Genomic DNA, 24379 nt, shown 5'->3' with positions numbered 1-24379 from the left:
GTGGCTGCCCCTGGATCCCTGGCAGTGCCCAAGGCCAGGCTGGGAGCAACCTGGGACAGTGGAAGGTGTCCCTGCCATGGCAGGGGGTAGAACAAGGTGATCCTCAAGGTCTCCTTCCAACCCAAATCATTCCATGATTCTGTGGTACAGCTAGACTGGTGTGAGTGAGGCTGGACACACCTCAGGGACACAACTACTTGGAGATGATCACCTCCTTTGTGTTGTGGATATCTTTATGGTGGAGAAATGGGTGTTTCAGATGAAGTCACCTGCCTGTGATCTGTTTCTGCTGTGGGTGGCACCTGGAGGTGTCCCCTTTTCTCCATCCAGTGACAGTCTCATGCTGTCTGGGGATGGCTGGGCTGGGTGGAGGTGCTGCTCCTCAGGGGTGCCCTGGAGTGCAGTACAGCTCGAGCCTTCTGCATGAGAACACATCAAAAGTCAGGAGTAGGAGGAAAAGGCTGAAGTTACTGAGTTACTGTGGTGTCTTTATCTCCTGTGAAAGACACTAACCACTTGTTTTTAAGATTTTTAAAAGTTTAATAGTAATAAAATGGTTATAAAAATAGTCATATAATTAGAGTAATAAAAATGTAGACGATTAGGATTAGGACAATATGAGACAACAGAAACAAAGAGTTAGGGACAGTCCAGGTACCTCTTTCTGGGCAACATAAGCCCAAAAAAGGACCCACGGTAACAGAGGATTAACCCTTAAAAGCAACAGCCTGTTGCATATTCATACACCTCATCCATGATGCATAAATTCCATTCACACAAAGGATTCTGTCTGGGCAGTGTCAGTTTCTTCCTCTGAATCCTGACAGCATCTTCAGGGCTGAGCGAGGTGGGAAGAAGTTGGTTTCTTCTGATAAGAGAGCAATAAAGTCTTTTTCTCTGAAAGATTTAGGTGTCCACCTTTAGGTTCTGCTATCTCGGCGGGAGCACCTCAGGTTTTGGGAGCGGAGGCCAAGCAGGTGTCCAGGCCGAGCCGCCCATACCTGCAGGGCATGGTGCTGGGATATTGCTGAGGTGTTCATTGCTGCTTCATTGCTGCTCCCTGTCGATATAAACCCCCCACCCCTGCCCTGCTGTGTGCCCACCATGTCTTTATCTCCCCACACCCGTGCAGAACGCAGGGCAGCAGAGAAGCCGCCCGGGACCCGGAGCTGCCCGACGTGTGCGAGGACGAGGCGGCGGCCTGAGGGCGCGGCTGCCGGGGCTGGCCGCCCTCACCGCCCTCACCGCCCTCACGGCCCAGCCCGCGGCCTGCCGGCACACCGGGGCGGCCGAGCCCAGCCGAGCCCAGCGGGAGCAGCCGAGCCGAGCCGGGAAAGCCCGGCGGGAGGAGCCGAGCAGCAGCGGGAGCCCCGGCCGAGGTGCTCCTCCGTGCGTGCCTTGTGCTTCACCCGAGGAACCGGGCCGTGCTCCTCTCAAGGGTCCTTTTCCCGCACACAGACTTTCTCCTTGTGTTGTTGCATTCTCTACTTCAAGCATCAGGAAAAAACAAACTGGTTTTGTATGAGAAGGCAGCTGTTTTATTTAATGCGCTTGGGTACGTCAGGGGTGCCGCTCCCGGTGTGGAGATGAAGGCAAAATGTCTTTGGGTGTCAGTGAAATGAGGATGAGACGCTGCTGTTGGAGTGAACATCGTCCCTCCCTGTCTCTTTAATTCTCTTTATTCCCTTTCCCTGTGATCCCTCAGTTTTGCACAGTGCCAGTCCTGCCCCCAGCCGTGGCTTTAGTCAGGGCAGTGCTGTAAAAAGCAGAGGAGTCACAGGAGATTCCCTGGATGTGATGAGCCCTGGGCTGGCACAGAGCCCTGGAGCATGGGGATACGCTGCCACACCAAACAGCTTAGTGCTCCAGGGACAGCTGCCAGGGCTGCTCCTCCAAAGAGCTGGGAATGCTCCCAGTCCTGCCCCCAGTCCTGCCCCCAGTCCTGCACCCATGGACCATGGTCTCCAGCTGAAAAGAGTGGCAGGTTTGGGCTTTATTTTATTTCATTTCCATCTCTTCACTTAATCATTTGTGTACCTGATGCTTTTAAACTTTAATTTCATGAAAATGACCCAAACTGGGAGAGGTTCCTAGGATGGAAAATGTTGGTGGAGGGTTTTTAGGAGGATACAGAGCACAAGTTCACAACTTGATCTTTTGATTTTTTTAAAAAAGGCTTTAATTTTTAATTTTGTTGTAAGACTGATTTTTATGTGTTTGCTGATGCTGCTATTTTATCCATAGATTGCTTCTAAACTTGGGGTTAGAAGCTTCATCTCAATAGTTTGACAACTGGTAAGAGATTACACTTAAAAAGGTAAACACAAAAAGGCAAATACAGCCATTTTTGTGGCTGTTGACTGTACATACTGTGTGGATGATCAGGAATTTCACTCTTCCATTCAGAGAGTAAAAACCAGTGACATCCATCTGTTAAAATATATGTCATTCTTTTCCCTTGAGCCTTATGGGGTCTGAACATGCCCCTGGGAAGCCAGTGGGATTGGAATCTTATTTTATAGTGCTTAAAGAAAGGGCATGATTAAATTTGGTTCCTACATAATCATCTTAGTGTCTGTTTTTAGGTTAATCCTGAGGACTTGGGACTTTGTTCCCTCATTTTCTGTTCAGGGGGATACAGAGAGCTGTTGGTAGTGACTGGTGTATCCTGGTGCCCCTGTTCTGTTTGCTGCAATCTCATTTGATGGTTCCCAACATTTTATAGCTGGGCTTTGCTGCTGGTGCCTTCTGTCTGTCCCCAGCCTGTCACCTCCCCTCACTCAGCCACCCCAGTGGGATGCCCAGCACTCCCCAGCCTGGGCTCTTCCTTGTAAATATTGGCAAAATGGGAAAGAACATTGCAGCTTCTCTATTGAATGGAGACCTTTAATGCTGAAAGCTGCTGTTGGATCTTGTAAAGGTTGCTGCTGTGGGGCTGAGCTCTGCACTGCTGCTTCCAGGTGCTAAATCCTGCCTGGTTTTTGGTGTCTGCACCAGCTGTGAGCTCAGCATCCCCTTAGGAGCCTGTTCCTGCAGCAGGAGGATGCCCTGATCCTTCCCCCAGCCTGGGACATGGGACTTGCTGCTTGTCATGAAGATTTAGGTAGCCAGAGGTAGGGAGTGAAAAGTCTGAGAGCACACTGGGTTCTGCAAATGGGAAAGATTGTCCAGGTGGAACTGCTGCCTGTGGAAGGGACAGTCTGTGGATACAAACTGATCTGTCCTCCAGTTTGTGGAAAAAACTTTCTCCAGCTGGTGTCCCTAGCCAGGGCAGGGAGTGACCTTGGAGCAAAGACACATCTCAGGAACGTGCCCTGCCCCAGGCAGAAAAGGGAGGTCTGGTAATCCCCATCCCTGTGGGACTCCTGAAGTCTAAGCAATACCTGGGTTGTGCTCAAAGAGCTCTGAGGAGGCAAACATGGGGTTAGTTATTGTATTTTTAATCTGTGGCAAGAATCATTTGGTAGCCCAGGCAGCTGGGGTTATTTTAGTGATGCCCAAGGGGTGAGAGCTGGTGGCTGTTCTCAGCCTCAATTTATGCAACCCAACAAATGATGAGTTACAAATGAGCTGCATATCATGTTCCTTTAGTGGTACCTAAACCATCGCTTCAGTTTTGGAGAGGAATGGATGTTTTTTATGATTATCTCAAAATCTACTTTGAAATATTTGCCCTTTCAGCTAAAAGAAATCCTTCTGGAGCTGTTCCCACAGGTCCAAGAACCACCCCCTCGAGCTCTGAGCTCGTGTCACACCTTGTTTCTCAGCAGATCTGCCAACAAGCTTTCCTTTACACTCCTAAAAAATCACCCCTATGGTGTCACAAACAGCAGCCTGAAAACCTGCATGAAATGAGATGAAAAATGCGCCCTGGCAGCAGGAGAAACGCTCAGATAGGCAAAACCAGGCTCTACTCACTCAGCTGCAGTGAAATCCTTGCTTGTTTATGTGCATGTTAGAGCAGCTCAGGGCAACTGGTTCTGCTCTGAAGAAAGGAAGAGGCTGAAGCGAGGGGATTTGTTTGAGAATAAACATCCCAGGCAAGGCAGCACTTTTAGCTCTCCAGTAAAATCATTCTCTTCAGCTGGATGGGTAAATATTTGTCTGCTCCTCTCTGTGATGGAGGGGATGGGGTTCAGTGTGGCTCTGCAGAGCAGGTGCGGCACATTCATGCTCTGTGTTTTTCCCCTCCAAATCCTCCCCTCTGCTGTTCCTGGAGCACTGGGATGCTCTGGCCTGGGTTAGCTGGGCTTGGAATCACCAGGAGGGCTCCTCTTTCCCCCATCACCATTGCATCTGGTCAAGTTTTCAAGACTCTTCCAGGCTGAGGATGATTTTCTTGAAAGAAATTTCTCATTTGGGGGATCAGCACATATCTGTGATCTCCAAGAGGTGGATTTCTTTGTTTCACTCAATTAATGGCCATAGGCCTTTAGTTTTGGGGGTAGTGCTACGTAAAAATCCTGGTCAAGTCTCTTCTGTCCTGCCCTGGAAATGCACAGTTCATGTCTTTAACCATTTGGGCAGGAATGTGCTGCTGCTAATGTCACACTTGCAAGCAGATGAGGATTCCAGCATCAGGACTGCTGACTTTGTGTAGGGCTCCAACCAGAGGGAGCCTGCCAAGGAACAGTGTAGCTGCTCCGTGCAAAACAAACAGTGGCTCCATAAAACAACTCCCAGGGTGCAGTTTCATTCCTTATTTATTGCCAGACTTGCAAGGAGGAGCTGCTGGGAGAAATTTTGTGTTCCTTCAGCACAAGTCTGCCCTGAAGCCTTCAGCATCGCTGCCACGGGGGAGTTTCTCCATTTGTGGTGTGTGGCTGGGAGCTTGTTTGCACTCCCCAGCTCAGTGCTTTCCCTCCCATCTTGCCCAAAACCCCAAGAGCTTTGTCCCTCCAGCCCAGGGCTTTGTCCCAGCCCCTGAGCGGCCCAGGCTCCCGCAGGGACGGGGGTCTCAGTGAATTTCCCAAGGGAGGAGGGCTGTGCTGGGGGATGCCACTGAGAGCCCGAGCACCTCTGGGATGCAGCAGGGAGACTGGAGAGCAGGGAGTGGAGGATTGGTGTGGGAATGGAGCTCTGATGAGGTGCCAAACCTCCCTGCTCGTTTGTGGGGCAGTTTGCTGAGCAGAGCAGTGCAAGGCATTCCTTTCTGGCCCAGATCCTTCTGCACAAGTCCACGCTCGGCTCGAGTCCCTCCCAGGCTGAATTAACCTGCATTGTGCCATGACCCTGTTGCTGTGAATGCAGCCTTCCATGGGGTGAGGGAAGGAAAGCAGCTCATCAGTGCCTGCCCTGCTCCTTCCCTTCCTGGAGAAAAGCCATGTACGCTCAGAGCTGCTGCTGGCAGAGCCCAGACCCTCCGTCAGTACCCACAAAGCCATCAAAGTGCTCCCAAAAACAGTGTAAATTCAAGAAAACATGAATTGCAACCCTTGAGGGTACAATGCAGATCCTCTGTGCTGTAATTTTGCTGCTCTTTCTGATTTCTAGGCCTGTTCTGTTGGTATTTCTGTCTCTTGTTGCACTTGAAGCTGAACCTCTGCCCCTGTATGTGCTCTGCTATGATTCCAGCATGATGTAAATGCACTCAGTACTGTGACAGCACGTGGCTGTTGCACTGTAAATATGTACCATGAAGAGAGAGGCTATTTTTTGCATGCTTTTGTACTGTAGAACCGAGGAGAAAATGACAATAAATTCCACAGAGATGACCCTGGCTGTAAGTGCAGTTCCTAAGGCAGCTGCCCCAGTCGCAGTGCCCAGCCCGAGCCCGGCTCTAAACTCAAGGTCCCTTCAGCCCAAAGGCCAGGGCCGGCACTAAGCCCGGCCTAAACCCGATGGCAGCCCAAAGCCCGGCCCGGCGCCGGCCCCGCCCCCGCGCTGCGAGCCACGCCCACTGGCCGTCACAGAGCGCTCCGCCTCTCAACCAATCAGATCGCTCAATCACGTCAGAGCCCCGCCCTTCACTGAGCCCTCTGGCTGTCGACCAATCACACCGCCCGGTGGCGTCACGGCCCCGCCCCCTGCGTCTCCCAATCGTCACAAAGGCCTCCACCATTTGCTCCGGCCCCATTGTGTCGTCACTGAGCCCCCATTGGCTGTCGGTGAGCTGGCGGGACTTCAGCCGCCTATATAAAGTGCCGGGGGAATGCCCGCCTCGGTGAGAGGGCAGCGGCGGCGGCCGGGGCTGGCGGAGCTCTGAGCCCTCGGCCCCGCGACGCCGGAGCCTCGGGGCCACCCGTGCCTCGCAGCGCCGCGACCCTGCGGCCCCGGGCTACGGGGGGGTGTGCGCCGTGCTTGGGAGGGAGGTGGGAGCGCCCTTTGTGGCTGCTCGCGGTTCCCTGCGCCGGCCCCGCCATCTCCCCCGCCCCAAACAGGAGAGAGACAAAGTTCCGCCCCCCCCCCAAATCGAAAAGGGACAGCGAGAATGCCGGCCCCTCAAAATCGAAGAAGGACGGACGGCACCTCCGGCCGGTCAAAGCCGAGTAGGTCGCAGAGCGGCCGGAGGCCGCGAGGACGGCGACAGCGGCGAGCCCCCCAGAATCGCAGGGGGACAGAGAGAATGCCCGCTGTGGCCCCCCAAAGCGGAGGACGATGGAACCAGCGCTCCCTAAATCGAGGGGGGGCAGAGAACCCGCGCCGGAGAGACATGGACACAATGCCAGGTCCTCCCACATCTGAGAGGAACAGACGCAGAGGGTCCTCCCAAAAGCGGATGGGGAGCGAGACCACCCCCACCCTTGCAAAGGTAAGGAGGATCGAGAAACTCCCCATCATCCTGCAGGATGAGACGGGGGAGGACACGTCCTTCCCAAGCATCCCCGAGGGTGAGGGCGAGAGGGACGGAGACCCCTCAAGCACCGCCCCTCCTTCCCCTGCCCCCGTGGACGAAGCAAAATAAAATTGGCAGGAATCCAATTTAACTGCACACCGAAGGCTTTGACTGATGTTTGTTTTCCTGATGAGGTGAAAGGAGCAGGGAGAGCCCCAGAGCCCAGCACCATGAGAGTCAGTCCAGCAGCTCAACATTTCCCCTGGGCTCCATGCCTAAGACTGACGATGCTGCAGTCCCAGCTGGTCAAAGGCCCAGCCCTGCTTCCCATTTCAGGGGAAGAAAGAAAGAAATTTGTCAGGGCTCAACCTGAAATGACATTTTGTCACTTCTCATTGTTCTACAGCTCTGGAGAGGAGCAAGGTCACTGTTCCTGCCACCTGGTGGTCCTTGGAATGCATACCTGGGCCCATGTGGCATTTCAGGTGACCCCAAGCTGTTTTGTCAGTTTGAAAGGGCAGCTGTTGTTTCACTGTTGCGTTTCTTGTCTTACTAAAGCCACTCCTACCTGTAGTACAGCCTGAGCCTGAAGACACAAAACCACCTACGTGGAGGAAAGGCATCAATACCTTGACAAAGACTGAAGGGAACACTCTGATTTCCCCTTTTCCCAAGAGGTTTCTTTACCAGGAGTTGCTAACAAGGACCAGAAATGACAGCCCGCAGTGGGTTGGTGGCTGGTTCATTTTTCCAGCCCTCAGTCCTGCATGGCACTCGGTGACTGGGTGCTGCAGGGGCTCCAGGAGGCATCAGAGGCACCTGCCTCGCACCCAAGGGTGGCGCGAGATCTCCTCCAGGTCCGGCCGCTCCACGGGCGGAGGGTGGAGGTTTTTAGGAAGATACAGAGCACAAGTTCATAACTTGATCTTTTGATTTTTTGCCCAAACACCAGTGGATGAGACGTGGGCAGTCTGGGGAGAGAAGGCAGAAAAGGCCTCTGGCTGGCAGAAGGCTCCTGCCCAGCTGCTCCCGGCGCCACCAGAATTCCTGATGTGCTGCCATTAGCTCCAGCATATGATTGATCCCAACAGGCTGAGCTCCAGCCTTAGGTCCATGCCTCCAAGCTTTTTCTGGCCATACCCATCTTCAGGGATGAGCCTGTTCTCCGGATCCCTGGGGTGGGGCAGGTCCGTGGTGTCACAGGGCTGTCCTGGCCACAGCACTGTGACATCATCATCATGCCTATATAAGCCAGGCCAGCCCCTGCAGCTGCCAGTGCAGTCGCGATGGGACGTGCCGGAGCCATGTGTGACGGTGACGTCCTCCTGACCGCGCTTGTCCTGCTGCTGCCCGCCGTGGCTCTCTGCTGGGCCCTTGGCCACTGGCAGCCATGGAGGCGGCAGCAAAGGACACCAAAGAGGCGCAAGCGCCCCGGGGTCTGGCCTAGAGGCTCACGCAGGAACCGGGGAGCCCCTGCGGCTCCCAGGCCCTGCAGGCCTCGGGCCAACCCGCGCAAGCGACCAGGTGCTCCCGCCAGCCCCCCGGGCAGCTCCTGCAGCTGCGGCCCCTGCGTGGCAGTGGCCCAAGAGCTGCGGGAACTGATGGCCCTGCTCTGGGCTCGCAATGGGACACCTGAGCCGCTCTACTCTGGGATGTGGCGGGCCCTGTGGAAAGAGCTGCGGGAGCTGGTGAAGCAAGGCCACCTGCCCTGCTGTGGCTCGTTCAACTCACCCAGGTGCCCCCGTCCCATCAAGAGGCAGCTCCCAGGAAGAGTCTCCATCCCTGGGAAAGCCTCAAGCCTTGCAAGGATGGCACAGCAAGAGATACCCGCCATCCATGCAAGCAGCTCAGGCTGTCAGAGAATGTCCATCCTGCCAGGAGCCTCAGCTATCTCTGACAGCCTCCATCTCTCAGAGAGGCTCAGTGAGACCTCTCAGCCTGGCTCCCTTGGATCCCTGGACTTGAACAACAAGGCCAGGGAAAGCCCTTGGGTCTCAGTGGGAGCCCAGCCCGATGCAGGGGAGCCATCTCAGGAGCAGGTGGCGGAGCAGCAAGTGTCCTGCAGCTGGCAGTTGCCGGCCCACAGCTCCCAGGACGCTGTGCCGGCTGTGCCAGAGGGCAACAGCCCGTGCCTGGTGGAGGAGATGAGCCTCGAGACACCTGGAGACCTCCATCTCAAGGAAGCTGCTCCCAGACAGCCACTGACTCCCAAGAAAGCCTCAGTAGAAGGTGAGACATTCTGAGGAGCTGTCTGCAGCTCCCCTGGGGCTCTTGAGGGGCATTGCCCGGCCAGGCCAGGGCCTCTGAGAGCAGCCTAGCCCCTGGCTGTTGTCAGTGCCTCTGATGCCAAGGCTTCAAAAAACCCCCGTGTGGTTTGCAGCCGCTCCTGGGACCCCGCTGTGGTACAGGTCGGGCTGCAGCCCCGGCCGTGCACTAGAGCAGAGTGCAGGCCAGGAGGCCGGGGCCAGCGACGGTGCCGCCGTGCCGCGCTGCAGCGGGGCTCCTGCAGCCGCCTGTGCGCGCTGCCCGGGCCCGGCTGTGCCGCTCGCCAGCCCGACGGAACCAGGTGAGAGCAGCGCGGCCCGCGGGGCCCGGCCCGCGGCACTGGCGGGCACTGGCGGGGGTTCCTGGGCGCAGGGCTGATGGCTCGCTCTCGGCCGCAGGGCTAAAAAAGGAGCTGCAGGAGCTGTACCAGCTGGGCCCGCAGCTGGGCAGCGGTGGCTTCGGCACCGTTTTCTCGGGGACCCGCCTCTCGGACGGCAGCCCGGTAAGTGGCCGGCGCGGCCGGAGGGTCAGGGCCGCGGCCGGGCAGGGCTGGAGCTCAGCCCCCTGTGTCCATGGCTTGCAGGTGGCCATCAAGCGCGTGGCCCGCGAGAGCGTCCTGCGGTGGGACGAGCGGGTGAGTGAGCGGGCCCGGCGGGCCGGGGCGGGCAGGGACAAGGCCGGGGCCCCGAAGCAGGGCGGGGGCAGCGGGCGGGGGCTCAGCGTGCCAGGCAGAGCACGGCGGGCCCGGGGATGCCGAACGGCGGTGCTGGGCCCAGGCAAGGAGGCAGCTGCCCAGCATGCTCTGGGTGGGAGGGATCCCGAGCAGCAGGGAAGCTGCCAAGGGGGCACTGGGGCATGCCGGGCAGGCGGCAATGGAGGCAGAGGGCATTGTCTCGTCCTCCCAGCCCGACGGCACCCGTGTTCCAATGGAGATTGTGCTGATGGAGAAGGTGGGCTCTGGCTGCCACAGTATCATCCAGCTCCTGGAGTGGTTTGAGCTGCCTGACAGCTTCGTGCTGGTGCTGGAGCGTCCGGAGCGATCGCGGGATCTCCTGGAGCTCCTGCTGGAGTGGGGGTTCCTGAGCGAGGAGGCGGCACACTGTCTTTTCTGCCAAGTGCTGGAGGCCGTGTGGCACTGCACCGCCTGCGGCGTCTGGCACGGCGACATCAAGGCCGAGAACCTCCTCGTGGACCCGGACACTGGCAGCCTGAAGCTCATCGACTTCGGCTGCGGCACCTTCCTCCAGGGTGACGGCCTCAGAGACTTTGCCGGTGAGCCCTCGGCCCGGGCCCTGCTCCCGGTGCCAGGCACTGCCCTGTGCCATTCCCTCCTGGGCTGCGGGTGCGGCATGCTGCCGGCTGCCCTGTGCCACGGGGCCGATGCTGTGCCCCAGGAGCTGGCTGCTGGCCCTGCCGACAGAGGGGGGCTGCACGAGCCGGGCCCCGGCCCCTCGGCTTGGCAGGCCGGGTTGGGCTCGGGCCGCTCGGCTGGCCTTGTCTGCCTTGCAGAGCGGTTTCCTGGCTTTGGCCAATTGTCTGGGGGTGCAGGGTGCCCTTGGGGGAAGTTGTGGCCGCCGGTGCAGGCCCTGCCCCTCTGTCAGGAGGCTGGCGCCAGGCCCTGGAAGGCAGCAGCCTGCGCCCGGCCAGCGCCGCCTGTCTCCCCTAGGAACACACATGTACTGCCCGCCCGAGTGGGTCTGCCGGGGCTGCTACCTCCAGAAGCCGGCCACCATCTGGTCCCTGGGCGTGCTGCTCTATATCATGGTCTGCGGGCGCTTCCCCTTCCGTAACAACCGTGACATCGCCGTGGGGCAGCTCTTCTTCAGGCCGCAGGTCTCTCCAGGTTGGTCTCGGCCTCGAGAAGGCGGCTTTGGCAAATGGCAGCGCGCAGCCCGGCCCGGCCCTGCCGCAGCTCGGCAGGAGCTCGCTGTGCCCTCGAGGGCCGGCCGCAGGTGACCCGTGAGGAGCTGGTGTGGCACGCCGGGCTGGAGGAGGTGGCCGTGTCCTGCCGTGCCGCTGTCCCGCAAAGGGCAGCTCTGAGCACTCGCAGCGTGGCCCGGCTTCTGCAGGCGCCGGGAGCAGCTGGGCAGGAGCCTTCTGCCAGCCAGCGGCGCTTTCTGCCTTCTCTCCGCAGAGTGCCAACATCTCATCCGCTGGTGTTTGGGCAAGCACCCCGTGGAGCGGCCGGACCTGGAGGAGATCTCGCGCCACCCTTGGGTGCGGGGTGGGTGCCTTTGATGCCTCCTGGAGCCCCTGCAGCCCCCAGTCACCGAGTCCCCCGCAGGACTGAGGGCTGGAAAAATGAACCAGCCACCAACCCACTGCGGGCTGTCATTTCTGGTCCTTGTTAGCAACTCCTGGTAAAAAAACCTCTCGGGAAAAGGGGAAATCAGAGTGTTCCCTTCAGCCTTTGTCAAGCTTTTCATGCCTTTTCTCCAGATAGGTAGATTTGTCTGCCAGAGTGCCGAGGACACCCTTCGTAAATGACTGCGAACTCCCTCACTGGCACTGGTATCAGCAAGATCTGCTCATCTCTGAGGGTGCAGATGGCCAGGAAAAGCCCGAAAGCAAAGAAGTGAACCCAGCCCATAGCAGTACACAATCCTAGAAGGATGTGTCCCAGGACCAAACATCCTGGTGCTGCCGATTCCCATTCCATGGCTCTGAGGAAAATGCAGCTGTGCCGTAGCAAAAGAGCCTTGGTGTGGTGCTGGGTAAGATCCTGCAGCAGCAAAGGCAGGTTTTCCCATGTCCATCTCATGCTCTGGAGCAGGCAGAGGAGGAGCAGGACAAGAGGAAGAACTCCACAGTTGGGTTACTCATGGCAAGAATCTCCACCACTCCCAATGCCTTCTCTAGAGCTGCTGGACCAGAGATGGAGGAAGCCCTTTGACAGGACTGCCTCCTCCCTGAGAGCCACAGCTGTCTGCAGAAGCTGCTCATCCTTGAGGATGCAGATGGCCAGGAAATGCCTGGAAGGAAGAAGGGGACCCCAGCCCTCCCCAAGATGTTCCCAGAGGCAAGTATTCCAGCAACAAGTGTCCTGGAGCTGCCTGCTCCCTGTCCATGGCTCCATGCTGTGGCCAAAATTAAGGATAAATGCAGGGAATAGAGATCCCCAAACCGCCTGAAAGGGGAGAGTGTACAAAGGTTCCCTGGTCCCCACAGAGCAATTGAGGATGGAGACCACCCAGATGCCCCTAGGGAAGAGGAGAATGGAGACTCCCACCAATCCCCTTCAGAAGGGAGAAGCAGAGAGATATATTTTATATTTTATATATTTTATATTTTTCCTTTTAAATTATTTTTTCTTTTTTATTTAGTTTTATGTTTCTGTAGCAGTTAATCAAGATGGGGTGTCTGTCTCCCAAGAGGGCAGCCTTTGGGTGCAGCCCATGAACATGGTGTTGGAATCCATGTGTTACCAAAACTGCAGGAAAAACAGAAACTTTCCAACAACATCTTCTCATTGTTAGAGAAGCAGGCATCCCTTCATTCTGGCCAGGACATGCAATAGAATTATTTCATCCACACATGCCTAGCATGTGCAGTGAAAATCTCTCTGACCCCCATGATTCTTTACCAGCTTTTCCTCATATTTCTCAATAAAGACCCCAAAGAAATTCTCCTTCATTGTGTCTGTATTATACAATGCTTTGGATCTGATGTCTTCCCTGTGAGGCTGGGGAGGCCCTGGCACTGGTGTTCCAGAGAAGCTGTGGCTGCCCCATCCCTGTCCAAGGCCAGGTTGGTTGGGCCTTGGAGCATCCTGGGATTGTGGAAGGTGTCCCTGCCCATGGCAGGGTGAAACAAGATGAGCTTAAAATCCCTCCCAGCCCAAACCACTCTGGGACTCTGTGTCCTGCTCAAACACAACAGGCCCCAATAGCTGCCAATGCCAAACCTACCTGTTAATTGATGGATAAATGAATTCCTGGCAACCACCACCACGAAGGGAAGGAAAACAGCTCCATAGGAGGGATTGGCAGAGGCTGAGGTTGGAGATGGGGACTCAGTTTGGGGTTGGATCCAGCCAAGTAAATGGCTTGAAATCTGCTTGAAATTTTCTTGTAAGTGGGCTATGTATCAAAATGGATTTCTAGAGCAGTAAATTATAATTTAGTGCCTATTATAATATTCATTAAGAGCTGCTGTCTGCTACAGTGTTACACCAAATACTAATTATTAGAAATTAAGGTGACAGGAGGGATTAATATTCTGAATTGTGTAAGTGGGAGTAATAAGAGCCTAGGAGGGATAAGCAGACAAAGCAGCAGGAGGATTTCCTTCCTGTGGGGAAATGAGGGGTAATGGAATCCCCAGTAGCCCAGCACTGGGAGGCAGGGCTGCCCAGGAAAGGGGGCAAGATTAATCAGAGCTACAGAGACAGACCCCAAGCAGAAGGGGCATAGCTGTGACCATTGGGTTCAAAGTGTTCAGTTTTGGGGCATCACCACCTGCAGGATCCACCCAGTGGATTGACCTCCAAAGGCTCCATCTTGCCTCAATGTTATTTGTCTAGTTTGTTTGTTTTCTAGTTTTGTTTGTTTATTTATTTATTATTCCTCTTCAAGCTGAAATTAAATTCCTACAATGATTTTGTCACAACCTAGTTTAGTAAAAGGTATCTCTGCTTATGGCAGGGAACAAATGATCTTTAAGGTCCCTTCCAACCCAAACCCAACTGCAGCAGGGTGAGATGGATGCAGAGCAGGATGAAAAGCCAGGGGAGCAGCCAAAGCCATGCAGAGCTGTGTGAGGGACATGGTTTTTTCTTTTTAATCACATTCCCTCTCTCCTATGGTATAATTAGGGAGAAAAAAACCTCTCATATGTGAAAGTGATTCCTTTGTTGCCAGACATTTCCAGGTTTTCCATTTTCTTCTCCTTGAGTAGGAAAAAATTATTTACCATGTTCTTTTCTAACAGTTTCCAGGGATGTCCCAGAAACATGGCCAGGAGCCACCAGCAGCCAAGCCCTGACCTCTTTGCTTGAGTAAATCAATGTTTAGCCACTAATGGGAGCTGAGTGCCCATTTTCCCTGCCCCATTTATTTTATTGCCAGGGCTGGGGTGCAGGGGAGGCAGCACTGGGGCAGCTCTCTGGAAATCCCAGTGAGCACTTGGAATGTTCACTCCCATCCTATTTTATGGTGTGTGATGTGCAAACACATAAGGGAAGAGCTGCTGCAATCACCAGCTGGAATAACTCACAGTGCCTGGCGCTCTCTCTCTGTCCATCTCTATTATTTTTTATTTGGAGTTTCCACAGGGTTCTTTTAAGAATGGGGGATGCTCTTGCTCAATTTGTGCCAGCAAAAATCCCTGTGGGAGAAAATTTTTTGCCACAACAGGGTTTTTTTTTCATTATTAGAGCAAATAAATATCTTTTTCCCTGCCCTGCTGGTCCCTTCAGCTTTGCTGTGGGATAGGGACAGGGATGGGAGCCCTGAGCCACCATGGGACAGCAAAGGCAGAAGCTGACCCACCACCAGCTTGAGGTGAAGTGATTAAAGCTTGTGGCTGCCACCAGCATTTCCTGCCTGTAATTAAGGCTTTTAATGAGGAGGCATATGGTAACCCCCTCCTCCCCCCGGCATTTTGCCAGGTGTGGGTTCGTTAACGGCTGCTAATTACACCATTATTCAGCATCTAAGTCAAGGAGGGCTGCACTGCTCCAACTGCCTGTGAATGCTGCCAAAAATTTCTTAGTTTAGATTTTATACAGGGAACTGAACCCCTCGGGGTTTGCAGGGCAAACCAGCATCCCTGGGACACGGAGCCAGGGCCTTCCTCACTTTCCCTGACCCCTCTCCATGCACAGGGCCTGCAATTCCAGCTGCACTCCTCCTCCTCACAGCCAGGACATGCTTTTATTCCCAGGGGTGAGTTTTGCTGCTTGTCTGACAGTCCCAGGAAGTGTAGAGGGGCTTGAAGCCATTCTCAATCTGATGGAGCATCCAGCTGCCAGGACATCCTCAGCACCATGGATCCTCAGGGCTCCTCCTGTGTGTCCCAGAGCAGGAGGGCATTATCCTGGTGGGAAAAGCAGTGCCTTTATTTCCCTCAGACCTCAGTCTGCTCCTGGGGTGTTCATTGCACCAAGTGCTTGACATCAAGGCTCTTTCTCTTGAAAAAGTCTCTTGGAAATGTTTTACGAGCAGTTGGTTGCAGTTTTTACATTGGGTATTATGAATTCCCAGCCTGAATATTTCAGCTCCATGCAAGTATTGGGAGAAAATGAGCATTAAAATCATCCATCTGGATGATCACATTCAAGCCAGTCCCAGGTCCTGCTCCTGGTGCTACCCTGTCTGTGCCTGCCTTGTCACCAGTGGGACCATGGCCATGGACACTCTGGATCTGCCTCTGAGAGTGATGGGAGCCTGGGCAGAGTGGGACAAGGACAGATGGAGAGGCCACTGGGGATGGAGTCAAGCTGCTCACGAGGCTCTGAATCTCCAGAGACCCCACAGACATGATTTGGAGTTGGGGGTGCCTCACCAGTGCCATTGGGTGCAGCCTCTGTGGATGTGGCACCGGAGGACAGGGGAGTGCTGGCCATGGCAGTGCTGGGGAGCTGCTGGACTTTTCCAGCCCAAAGAATTCTGTGATTCCATGAGCTGCCACAGCTCCCTGCCTGAGGGCACTGCTCCTGCACTGCTCTCTGGAGCATCAGGGTGTAATTTATTGTAAAATATTTGATGATGGTGACTGCAGTGCTGGGAGTGTGTGTGGGAGGATGGCATTTCTGAGAGCAGGTGGGAAGGGATGATCACAAGAGGGCCTGGGTTAAATCCACACCAGGAGGGTGGGATGCTCAATCCCAGGTTTAGTTGTGGACACATTTCCCTGGTTGGTGACACAGCAGAACATCAAAATGCCAGGGTCAGCGAGTGGGCCAGGCACAGCCCAGTACAACCACTGTGCCCAGCATCCCCCTCACCCAGCACTCCAGCTGGGAGGAACCCTGGCCTGGCAGTGAAATTGTCTCTCTCTGGCTGGAGGAGAAACCTGTGAAAATGGGAATAAATCCTTTTTGAAGGAAAATGCAGTGTTGGGGTGTACAAACTCAGTAGGGTCCAGCTTTCTGCCAATCCCTGTGTGGTCACTCCGGGCACAGAACACACAGGAAAAGTGTCTCCTATTTACTGAGGATAAAACAAATTATTCACCTGAGGAAACTCAATAATTCTTGTTGTCCAGGAAAGTCACACTGAGCTGGAAAAACAGACCAAGCTCTTGTGGAGCAGATCCCTGGGCCGGGCTGCTGCTGCCCTCTGCTGCCAAGTGACACTTTTCACATCTTACTCTTCTCAATCCAGGGAAGAAAGAATTCCAAACTGCGTTTTATGTTTTCAATACACTTTTTTATTGCAATAACCTCTAAATGATTCAACAGGGTTAATGACTTTTAAATCTCTATGCTAGTAAAGTAGAAATTAATACTGATATTTAATGACAGGACTAAACAGGAGATTAAAAAACTGACATGGGAAGATGCACAGACTGTCAGGGATTTTGAATTAAGTACAGAGAGAATAAGTTTAAGACACAAGAGCTTATCAACATCTGCAACATTTTCACAGGAAAATATGATTAAATGTTAATAAAAGAAATATTTTTTTAGTAGAAAAGGGACACTGGGCAACAAAAAACCCCCAAACAAATATATATATAAAGCAACATAAGGTGATGTAGGACAAAGTGATGGAATCACTCATTTCCTCCAGTGGCTTCTGCTCTGGGCTCACAGAACCTCAAGCACAGGTGGAGTGGTGAGGAACCCTGAGATTCCAGAAACTGGGCTGAAATTTGGTTTGATGCCAACAGATCTCGTCAGAACCTTGTCAACACCAGTGTCATCCTTCTCCCTGCATTTCCTCCTTGCTGGTTTCCCAAACACAAAGAAAGGCACCGTAGCCACGGCCAGGCAGCTCCTTGGCCACCAGCAAAGTCCCAGCGGTCTCTCTGACCTCAGGCTGGAAGCCACCTACACATTTCTACAAGTCTTAAGGAGGCTTTGTTTTTACAACCCTTAAAACAGGCAAGTGCTACATTCAGTGTTCAAAGGTAACATTCAGTGTTTTCAAACTCAGGTTATGCGACCCAAAACTTAGGAAGTTAACAATCTGAGTTACATTTTACAGGCTTTCTCTCCTTCCTGCCTTAGGGAGGAGCAAATGGCACAGTTCAACAGCTTTTAGACCAAATCCTGGCAGCACTAAGAGAAAGACAAGCCCCTGTCATTTTAAGCAAGCTCTCTGTATGGCATCTGTTGCCTTCTCAGAATTTCCATTACATTAACTGATCAAGCTGGTTCATTTTTTTGCTCTTCTCCTCAACCTCCTTCAGCACATCCTGCAATTTCTTACAGCTCTGTGTCAGGAGGGCAAAGCTTTCCTTGAAGTTGCCAGCCCCGTGCTCCCTGCAGATGTTCTCAAGCCCATCAAAGCACTGCAAAATCTTCTCCAGCTCGGCCTTGACCGCCTTCTGCTCCTCCAGCTCTGCTCGCAGCTCCTGCTCCAGGACCGCCTCTGCCCTGCACTGCTGCTGCAGCTGCTCCAGCTCATCCTGCAGCGCCTGGAATTCCTCCTCGCTGTAGGGATACTGCTCCTGCACCCTGTCCTCGGGCAGCAGCACGTTCTTAGGGATGTTCAGCACCAGCTGCAGCAGCACTTCTTCCATTTTAGAGAACAGTTTATCGAAGTGCTCCTTCATGAAGAGCAGGAATTTCTCGGTGCATTTCCGGATCTTGGAAGGGCTGATTTTGCAGCCGGGAATGCCGTCCAGCTTCTTCAGCATCACGCCCTCCACCACCAGCATCATTTCGAACAGGTAGTCCTGGAAGGCGATGTAGACGCGCAGCATGCACGTCTGCGGCGTGAAGCCGAAGAACTGCGCCTCGTAGGCCATGGGATCCACCGACATGGCGGCGGGGGCCGGGGCGGCCGGGCCGCGGGGGAAGGCGGCTCTCGCAGGGCGTTACCCGAGGCAGCGGGGCCGCTCTGGCCGCTGCTGCCGCTGCCGTTCGGGCCCGGGGCCGCTGCTGCCGCTGCCGTTCTGGCCCGGGGCCGCTGCCCGAGGACGGTTCCCAGACCCGGCGCTGCCGCCGCCGCCGCTTTCCCGCCTCGCTCGAGCGCCGCCTCAGAGCGCCCCGCCCGCAGCCAATCAGCGCCCGCCAGAGCACGCTCCCGCCCAATCACCGAGCGCTCCGTCCCTCGGCGGGCGGGCGAAGCGCGGCCTCTCGGCCAATGACAGCGAAGGGTATGGGCGGGCACTGTAAGGCGACCAATGGGAGTGCGGAGCGGCAGCCGCGAGCTGGGCAGTCGGCCAATGAGAGCGCAGAGTGGAGGGAGGGCTCTGCGGTTCAGCCAATGGGAGCGCGGAGCGTCGGGCGGGCGCGGAGGCGGGCGGGACGGGACGGGACGGGGCGGGGCCGCCAAGATGGCGTACCAGACGTTCCGGCAGGAGTACCTGCAGGTGCCGCCCGTGACCCGGGCCTACACCACCGCCTGCGTCCTCACCACCGCCGCCGTGGTCAGTGGTGGCCGCGGGAGGGAGGGAGGCCGTGACGGGAGCTGGGGGGGGGGGGCAAGCCGGGCCCGGGGTAGCCGTGGAAGGGGAGCCCTCAGGCACAGCCCGCGCTCCGAGCCGGGTCTGGAGCCCCGAGACCCCCTGAGCGATTCGGGGATTCCCGGAACGGGCCCCGGGGAGGTGAAAAGCACGAATTAATAACGACAGCAGCGCCAGAGGGTTGTTGTATTGAGGCTCCCACTTGCCAGAAAACTCACAGTGCTGATGTGACTTGCTGGGCTCTTTTTGGCACGCAGGAATGGGTTGTGCTGTTTTGGGTGTGTATTTGTGTATTTTTTCTCCTTCCTTTTTTTTTTTTTTTTTTTTTTTTTTTTTTTTTTTTTTTTTTTGTTTGTTTGTTTGTTTCTTGTATTGATCCTTTCGAAATGTTTTCTTCTTTTTCAGCAATTAGAACTTATCACGCCCTTCCAGCTGTATTTCAACCCTGAGTTAATATTTAAGCACTTTCAAGTAAGTGTGTTCTGAAGCGCTGTAGATTTTAAAATGTGCTGTAGAGCTTTTTAAGTGTTAAGTCTCAAAACAGTGTACTTTTTGTGTTAGAAATACACTTTTGAAAAGTTACTGTAGGCAGAGTGCAGACTACTATGCCTTAAAATAGGTCTTAGTTTCATTTTCTGTAAAGGAGATTTCAGTTTCATTGTTGCTTGTTTATCTGCTTAGACAATAAAAATAAGCTGTCATGTTTAAAGTCCTTGTATTTGTCTTATTTCCAGATATGGAGATTAATCACAAACTACTTGTTCTTTGGACCAGTTGGCTTTAATTTTTTATTTAACATGATCTTTTTGTATCCTTCACCAAGTTGTGTTGGTTCCCTTGGCAAGCAGAGCTCCAGAGTGCAGGAATGTTTCTGTACCTGCACACAGGAGAGGTTGAGTTCCTGGGAATTCAGCAATGCCAACTTCAAGGGGGTCTCATTTTTAAGTGGTCAAGAATTTTTTGGTGTTAAGAATTTGTACAAGCCTGATCCATCAGGTTGGTGCTGCAGCAGAAAATTCCAGGTAACTTTTTTGTCTCCTGGCTCACCCTCAGTGCTGAAGTATCCAGAAAGAGCCAAGTGATGCAGTAAATTGACAAAACACTTTTAAGCTGCTGTAGAAGGGAATAATTTTCTGCATGGATGTGTCTCTGAACTCACTTGCTCTGGAGTTTTCCTGACCTTGGCCTCAGATACCGGTACTGCCGCATGCTCGAGGAAGGCTCTTTCCGGGGTCGCACAGCAGATTTTGTATTTATGTTCCTTTTTGGAGGACTTTTAATGACTGTATCCTTTCTGTTTTAATTCCAAGCTCCTTTAGTAAAGCTCCAGAAGTCTGAAGGAGAGCTGAAACCGTGTTGTTACTGTTACCTTAATGTAGTTTGTTGCTCAAGGAGTACTGATTTTTTTTTTCGGGTGGTTTTGAATGCTTTGGGATTGTTGCTGGTTTTTCAGGTTTTTTTCTTCTTGATTGTGGAAATTAGGTTGTCAGGGGATTGTTCAGGTGTGAGATCATGCTCAGGTTATCTGTGAAGAATTAAATTCTGCTTTCATGAGATTATTCATGCTGCAGGTACCGCGAATCCTTCTGCACACGTTGGATTTGAAGGACAGTAACTTGATGAGAAAGTGGATTTACCAGCAGTGTGGAAAACACAAGATTACAAATTAATCTGTGAAATTCCTGACCTCACAAGGGTTTCCTTAACGAGCCATGGCAGCTTTTTGGGCTGTTTGTGAACCTGGTGTTCCTGGGGCAGGCCTTCACCATCATGCTGGTGTACGTGTGGAGCCGCAGGAACCCCTACGTCCGCATGAACTTCTTCGGGCTCCTCATCTTCCAAGCCCCTTTTCTACCCTGGGTGTTGATGGGCTTTTCTCTGCTCCTGGGGAACTCCATCATTGTGGATCTCCTGGGTGAGCAGTGGCAGCAATCTCATGAGGATCTGTTCCTCCTCGTGTTTTATGTGAAACAGAAAATGGGGATTTGTCCCATTTTTGGGTTAACTAATGCTTGGTGTCAGTTCTTCTGATATATTTATTATTTTATATTTATATTTTTAGGCTTTTCTGCTTTTTAGCCATTGTAGCATGTTTTGTGCTGTGATAAGGATAGAAAGAGCTTTTGATGTTTTGGCTTTTTGTTGCTTGGAATCAGCCCTGATGCGTCATCTGACTATAGCATCAGTCTACTGAAATAAAATAGTTTATATTACTATTTTATCAACTCTAATAGAGCCAAAACATCAGTATTTTTAATAATGACAAGACCTTTCCCCAATATTAACGTCCTGTAGTGTAAGTTAAGCTTTTTACCTGCTGTTAGCTTCCTTCCTTAGGTTTTGTATTTCTGTATCATCAAATTTTCTGTGAAAGAACCAGTGTATGTTGTTTTTTTGAAAACTCTAGTGTAAAGCATTTGAGAGTTGTAAAGGAGAACCACTGAAGAATCACCTTTTGGCTTTTGTTTCTATACCAGGCATTGCTGTTGGGCATATATATTTTTTCTTAGAGGATGTCTTTCCCAATCAGCCTGGTGGTGGGAGGCTCCTGAGAACACCGTCTGTCCTGTGAGTATTGGTGTCTGCTTTGGAAGAGACGTGGGAAAAGCTTGTTTGGAAAACTGTTTGCAATTCAGTCACATCATCTGGGCAGAGACAGAATTGGGGGGTGTCTCTTCTTGCTTTTTATTGAACTTGTGTTGCCAAACAAGGAGCTGGAATTTAAGTGGGAACCAACTTAACTGGGAGAAGACCTAAAGGATTTTACCTTTGGTTTCTCTGATAACACTTGTCAGGCTTTGCTGAAAACACCACAGCTGTGTCTCCTGCTGAACAGTGGCTGAGGTATTACATATAAGATATGTAATGGTTTTTTTTCTTCTGTAATCATCCTCACATCACAATTTTGGGAAAAAAAAATCTTTCAGTGTTTATAGTGTTTATATCTCCCACTCAGTTCCCTCTTGTATGGATGCTCTAATCCCCTCTGGTGCTCTCCCAGAACACCTCTGATGGTTGTTTTCCACAGAATCATAAGACTATCATAAGATGTTTGGCAGAGAATATTTATACATAAATAGCAGAATAACCTCGTTAGTCTTGATTTGGGATCTCCTTCCTGGTGACTCCAAATGGGAGAGCATAAATCCCACTGCCTGGGCAAGTTGTTCTTGAGGGAGGACACTGTGCAGCATGTGAGCTGTCTTGATGTTTTTCACAGAATCATAAGACTATCCTGAAGATATCTGGCATAGAATATTTATAGATAAATAGCAGGAGATTAACCTCACCAGTCTTGATTTGGGATCTCCTTACTGGTGGCACCAGAGTGGAGACATAAATCCCACTGCCTGGACAACCTGTTCTTGAGGGAGAACACTGTGAGCTGTCTTGATGTTGTTTTTCACAGAATCATATGACTATCCTCAAGATGTCTGGCATAGAATAATTATACATAAATAGCAGAATAACCTCATTAGTCTTGATTTGGGATCTCCTTCCTGGTGGTTCCAAAGTGGAGACATAAACCCCACTGCCTGGGCAAGCTGTTCTTGAGGGAGGACACCGTGCAGCATGTGAGCTGTCTTGATATTGTTTTTCACAGAATCATAAGACTATCCTGAAGATATCTGATATAGAATATTTATAGATAAATAGCAGGAGATTAACCTCACCAGTCTTGATTTGGGATCTCCTTCCTAGTGGCACCAAAGTGGAGACATAAATCCCACTGCCTGGGCAAGCTGTTCTTGAGGGAAGACGCTGTGCAGCGTGTGAGATGTTTTGATCTTACAGTGAAAGCTGTGTTTTGAAGGATAACCATGCTTTGTGTTTTGCAGGAAAGCAATATTTGACACCCCAGAGGATGACCCTAATTACAACCCCTTGCCAGAGGAGAGGCCAGGAGGCTTTGCCTGGGGAGAGGGGCAGCGCCTCGGGGGTTAATCAGGGCCTGGGGCTGTCCCAGCCATCCCTGGCAGACACTGGCCTGGCTCCTGCCCCGTGGGGACTCCTTCCCCAGCACACAGAGGACTCTGACAGCTCTATGGTTTGGAACACAAGCACTTTATGAAATGCAGTCTCACCCGAGGCACTCCCAGCACCCTTCCCAATCAGGGAGCTCATTGTGCTGGACATCATCTAAATCCAGTGGAGCCAAAAATGTAAAACTGGAAACTGTTTCCTGTTAACTTCAGTTAACGAGGCCATGCAAGTACTTGTTTAAAGTGATTTCTAAAGCATTTTTTTCAAGTTATTTGATACATGAAACTCTATGGGAAGCTTTACAGGGGACAAACCCAACTTTTTGGGATTTAACTCATTTTTTTATTCTTGGATAAAACAACTGCAAGATGATTGAAAGGCTAAGTCACTATTTCAATGGCAAAAGGTTCTTTAATCTGTGGTGCTGCTGTCTCCAGTCATCTTTGAACTGCAGGGAACGCAACATGCAGCTTTCCACTCTGCCAGCTGGGATTTTGGAATGATCTGCAGGCTGAGGCTACATTTTGGTGGTTTTTTTCCCCCAAGGACTGTGTGTTCAGGTGCCCAGTTTTCAGGCTGGTGGTTAAATAGGTGTGCCTGCAAAATCCACCCCCGTGTGCTCTCTGCTGTTACTGGATGACCTGCAGCACTAGAGAAGGAAACTTGTCTGGAGTCAGGACTCAAAAAATGATGATGAGTTGAATAAAATGTCTTGTGGATCCTTTTTGGTTAATCCTCTGTATCATCCTGTAGTCTTGAGGCAGCAGGGGCTGGAAAAAGCAAATCCTTGAAGAGACAGAGATACCTGCAGTTTTTCCCACAAGTGTCTGAGAAGTGCAGGACACAGCATTGTCTGCTCTGGATGTGAAATCTGTGCTCTGTGGATGAAGTTTGTTGTGTCCAACACAGGCCAGTGAGACTGAGTGGCATTTAGCTTAAAGCTAAATTGATTATAAAATATCTCTGAGCAGCCACATAGGAATTTGGAGCTCAGTTCAGCTCATCGTGGTCAGTTGTTCTTAAATTGCCATAAAAAGTATTTTTATTAGTTTTATTAGTTATATCATAATAGATGAAAGGAGTTAAAACTGCATCTTCATTCTGCATTTTTAGAGGATGGGCTTACCCATGACATGTGATTATCTCATTTACTCTCAAATTTTGCTTTTAAAAACTCATTACAGGTTTTAGTTTTTTAAGTTTATAGTCCAGGAGAGAAATGTGAGCTGCTCAGGGGAAATGCTTTGTCTACAAGCAGCGTGTTAGATTCTGATAAAATGTGGGAGGTAATTTGTGTCTGCATTTTTATCTGTTGAAGGTTATAAAACTTATGGAAGCTTTGGGGAGTTTTACAGGTTTTTTGGTCTGTTTTTTTGGGCAGTTTTGATTGTTAAGACGAGCAAGAATGAATGAAAGTGTTTTGCACAATGTTGCTTAAGCGTAGGTTATGAGGCAGGTATGAGATAAAAACCTTATTTTTGTGTGTTCTTTTTAAGTTCAGTGTTCTTTTTAAGTTCAGTAACAAGCCGTAGCTTGTTGCTGGGACAAGTCCTGAGTGGGAACATGTCCGTTCCCTGCCCGCAGCCCTCGGCTGCATTTTGCTGCCCTTTGGGCTCCGCGATTTTTCCGAGGCTCCCGAGGGGCGCCCGGAGCCGGGAGCGCTGCAAATGGCGGCGGCGGCGGTAGGACTACAACTCCCAGGATGCTCCGCGCAGCGCCGCGCGATGGCGTCATCACTGCGCCAGGGAGCCCGTGCGGCGTGGTCCCGGAGCCCCGGGA

The 24379-nt window shown here is 52.3% G+C and overlaps 4 protein-coding genes across 7 annotated transcripts in view; 3 read left to right on the top strand and 1 right to left on the bottom strand.

Moving 5' to 3' along the window:
* The window catches only part of CAMKK1 (calcium/calmodulin dependent protein kinase kinase 1), a 97417-nt gene extending 91718 nt beyond the window's left edge, over positions 1 to 5699 (top strand). For all 4 annotated transcript variants that reach the window (XM_084219284.1, XM_084219286.1, XM_084219287.1 and 1 more), the window contains exon 17: positions 1133 to 5699. In XM_084219284.1, the coding sequence (XP_084075410.1) occupies positions 1133 to 1205 (73 nt within the window). In that variant the 3' untranslated portion in view covers positions 1206 to 5699. The remainder of the gene's footprint in view (positions 1 to 1132) is intronic.
* Positions 5700 to 9966: 4267 nt separating this feature from the next.
* LOC311161582 (serine/threonine-protein kinase pim-1-like) lies at positions 9967 to 11933 on the top strand (the record flags this gene model as incomplete). Its single annotated transcript, XM_084219258.1, has 4 exons — positions 9967 to 10312; positions 10707 to 10883; positions 11175 to 11257; positions 11814 to 11933. The coding sequence occupies 4 exons, from the start codon at positions 9967 to 9969 to the stop codon at positions 11931 to 11933; spliced, it is 726 nt and encodes a 241-aa protein (XP_084075384.1).
* Positions 11934 to 16516: 4583 nt separating this feature from the next.
* Positions 16517 to 18178, bottom strand: MIS12 (MIS12 kinetochore complex component). Its single transcript, XM_084219082.1, has one exon. The coding sequence runs from the start codon at positions 17969 to 17971 to the stop codon at positions 17339 to 17341; it is 633 nt and encodes a 210-aa protein (XP_084075208.1). The 5' UTR covers positions 17972 to 18178; the 3' UTR covers positions 16517 to 17338.
* Positions 18179 to 18478: 300 nt separating this feature from the next.
* On the top strand, positions 18479 to 23314 carry DERL2 (derlin 2). The gene is made up of 7 exons (XM_084218976.1): positions 18479 to 18580; positions 19022 to 19087; positions 19351 to 19424; positions 19808 to 19901; positions 20336 to 20531; positions 21094 to 21184; positions 22456 to 23314. Exons 1-7 carry the CDS (start codon positions 18488 to 18490, stop codon positions 22559 to 22561), a joined length of 720 nt encoding a protein of 239 aa, XP_084075102.1. The 5' UTR covers positions 18479 to 18487; the 3' UTR covers positions 22562 to 23314.
* The last annotated feature ends 1065 nt before the right edge of the window (positions 23315 to 24379 follow it).

This window comes from Fringilla coelebs, assembly GCF_963513975.1.
Source record: "Fringilla coelebs genome assembly, chromosome: 20".
Lineage (NCBI taxonomy): Eukaryota > Metazoa > Chordata > Aves > Passeriformes > Fringillidae > Fringilla > Fringilla coelebs.
The sequence above is the reverse complement of the archived record's forward strand: the minus strand, read 5'-3'. Positions and strand labels throughout refer to the sequence as shown.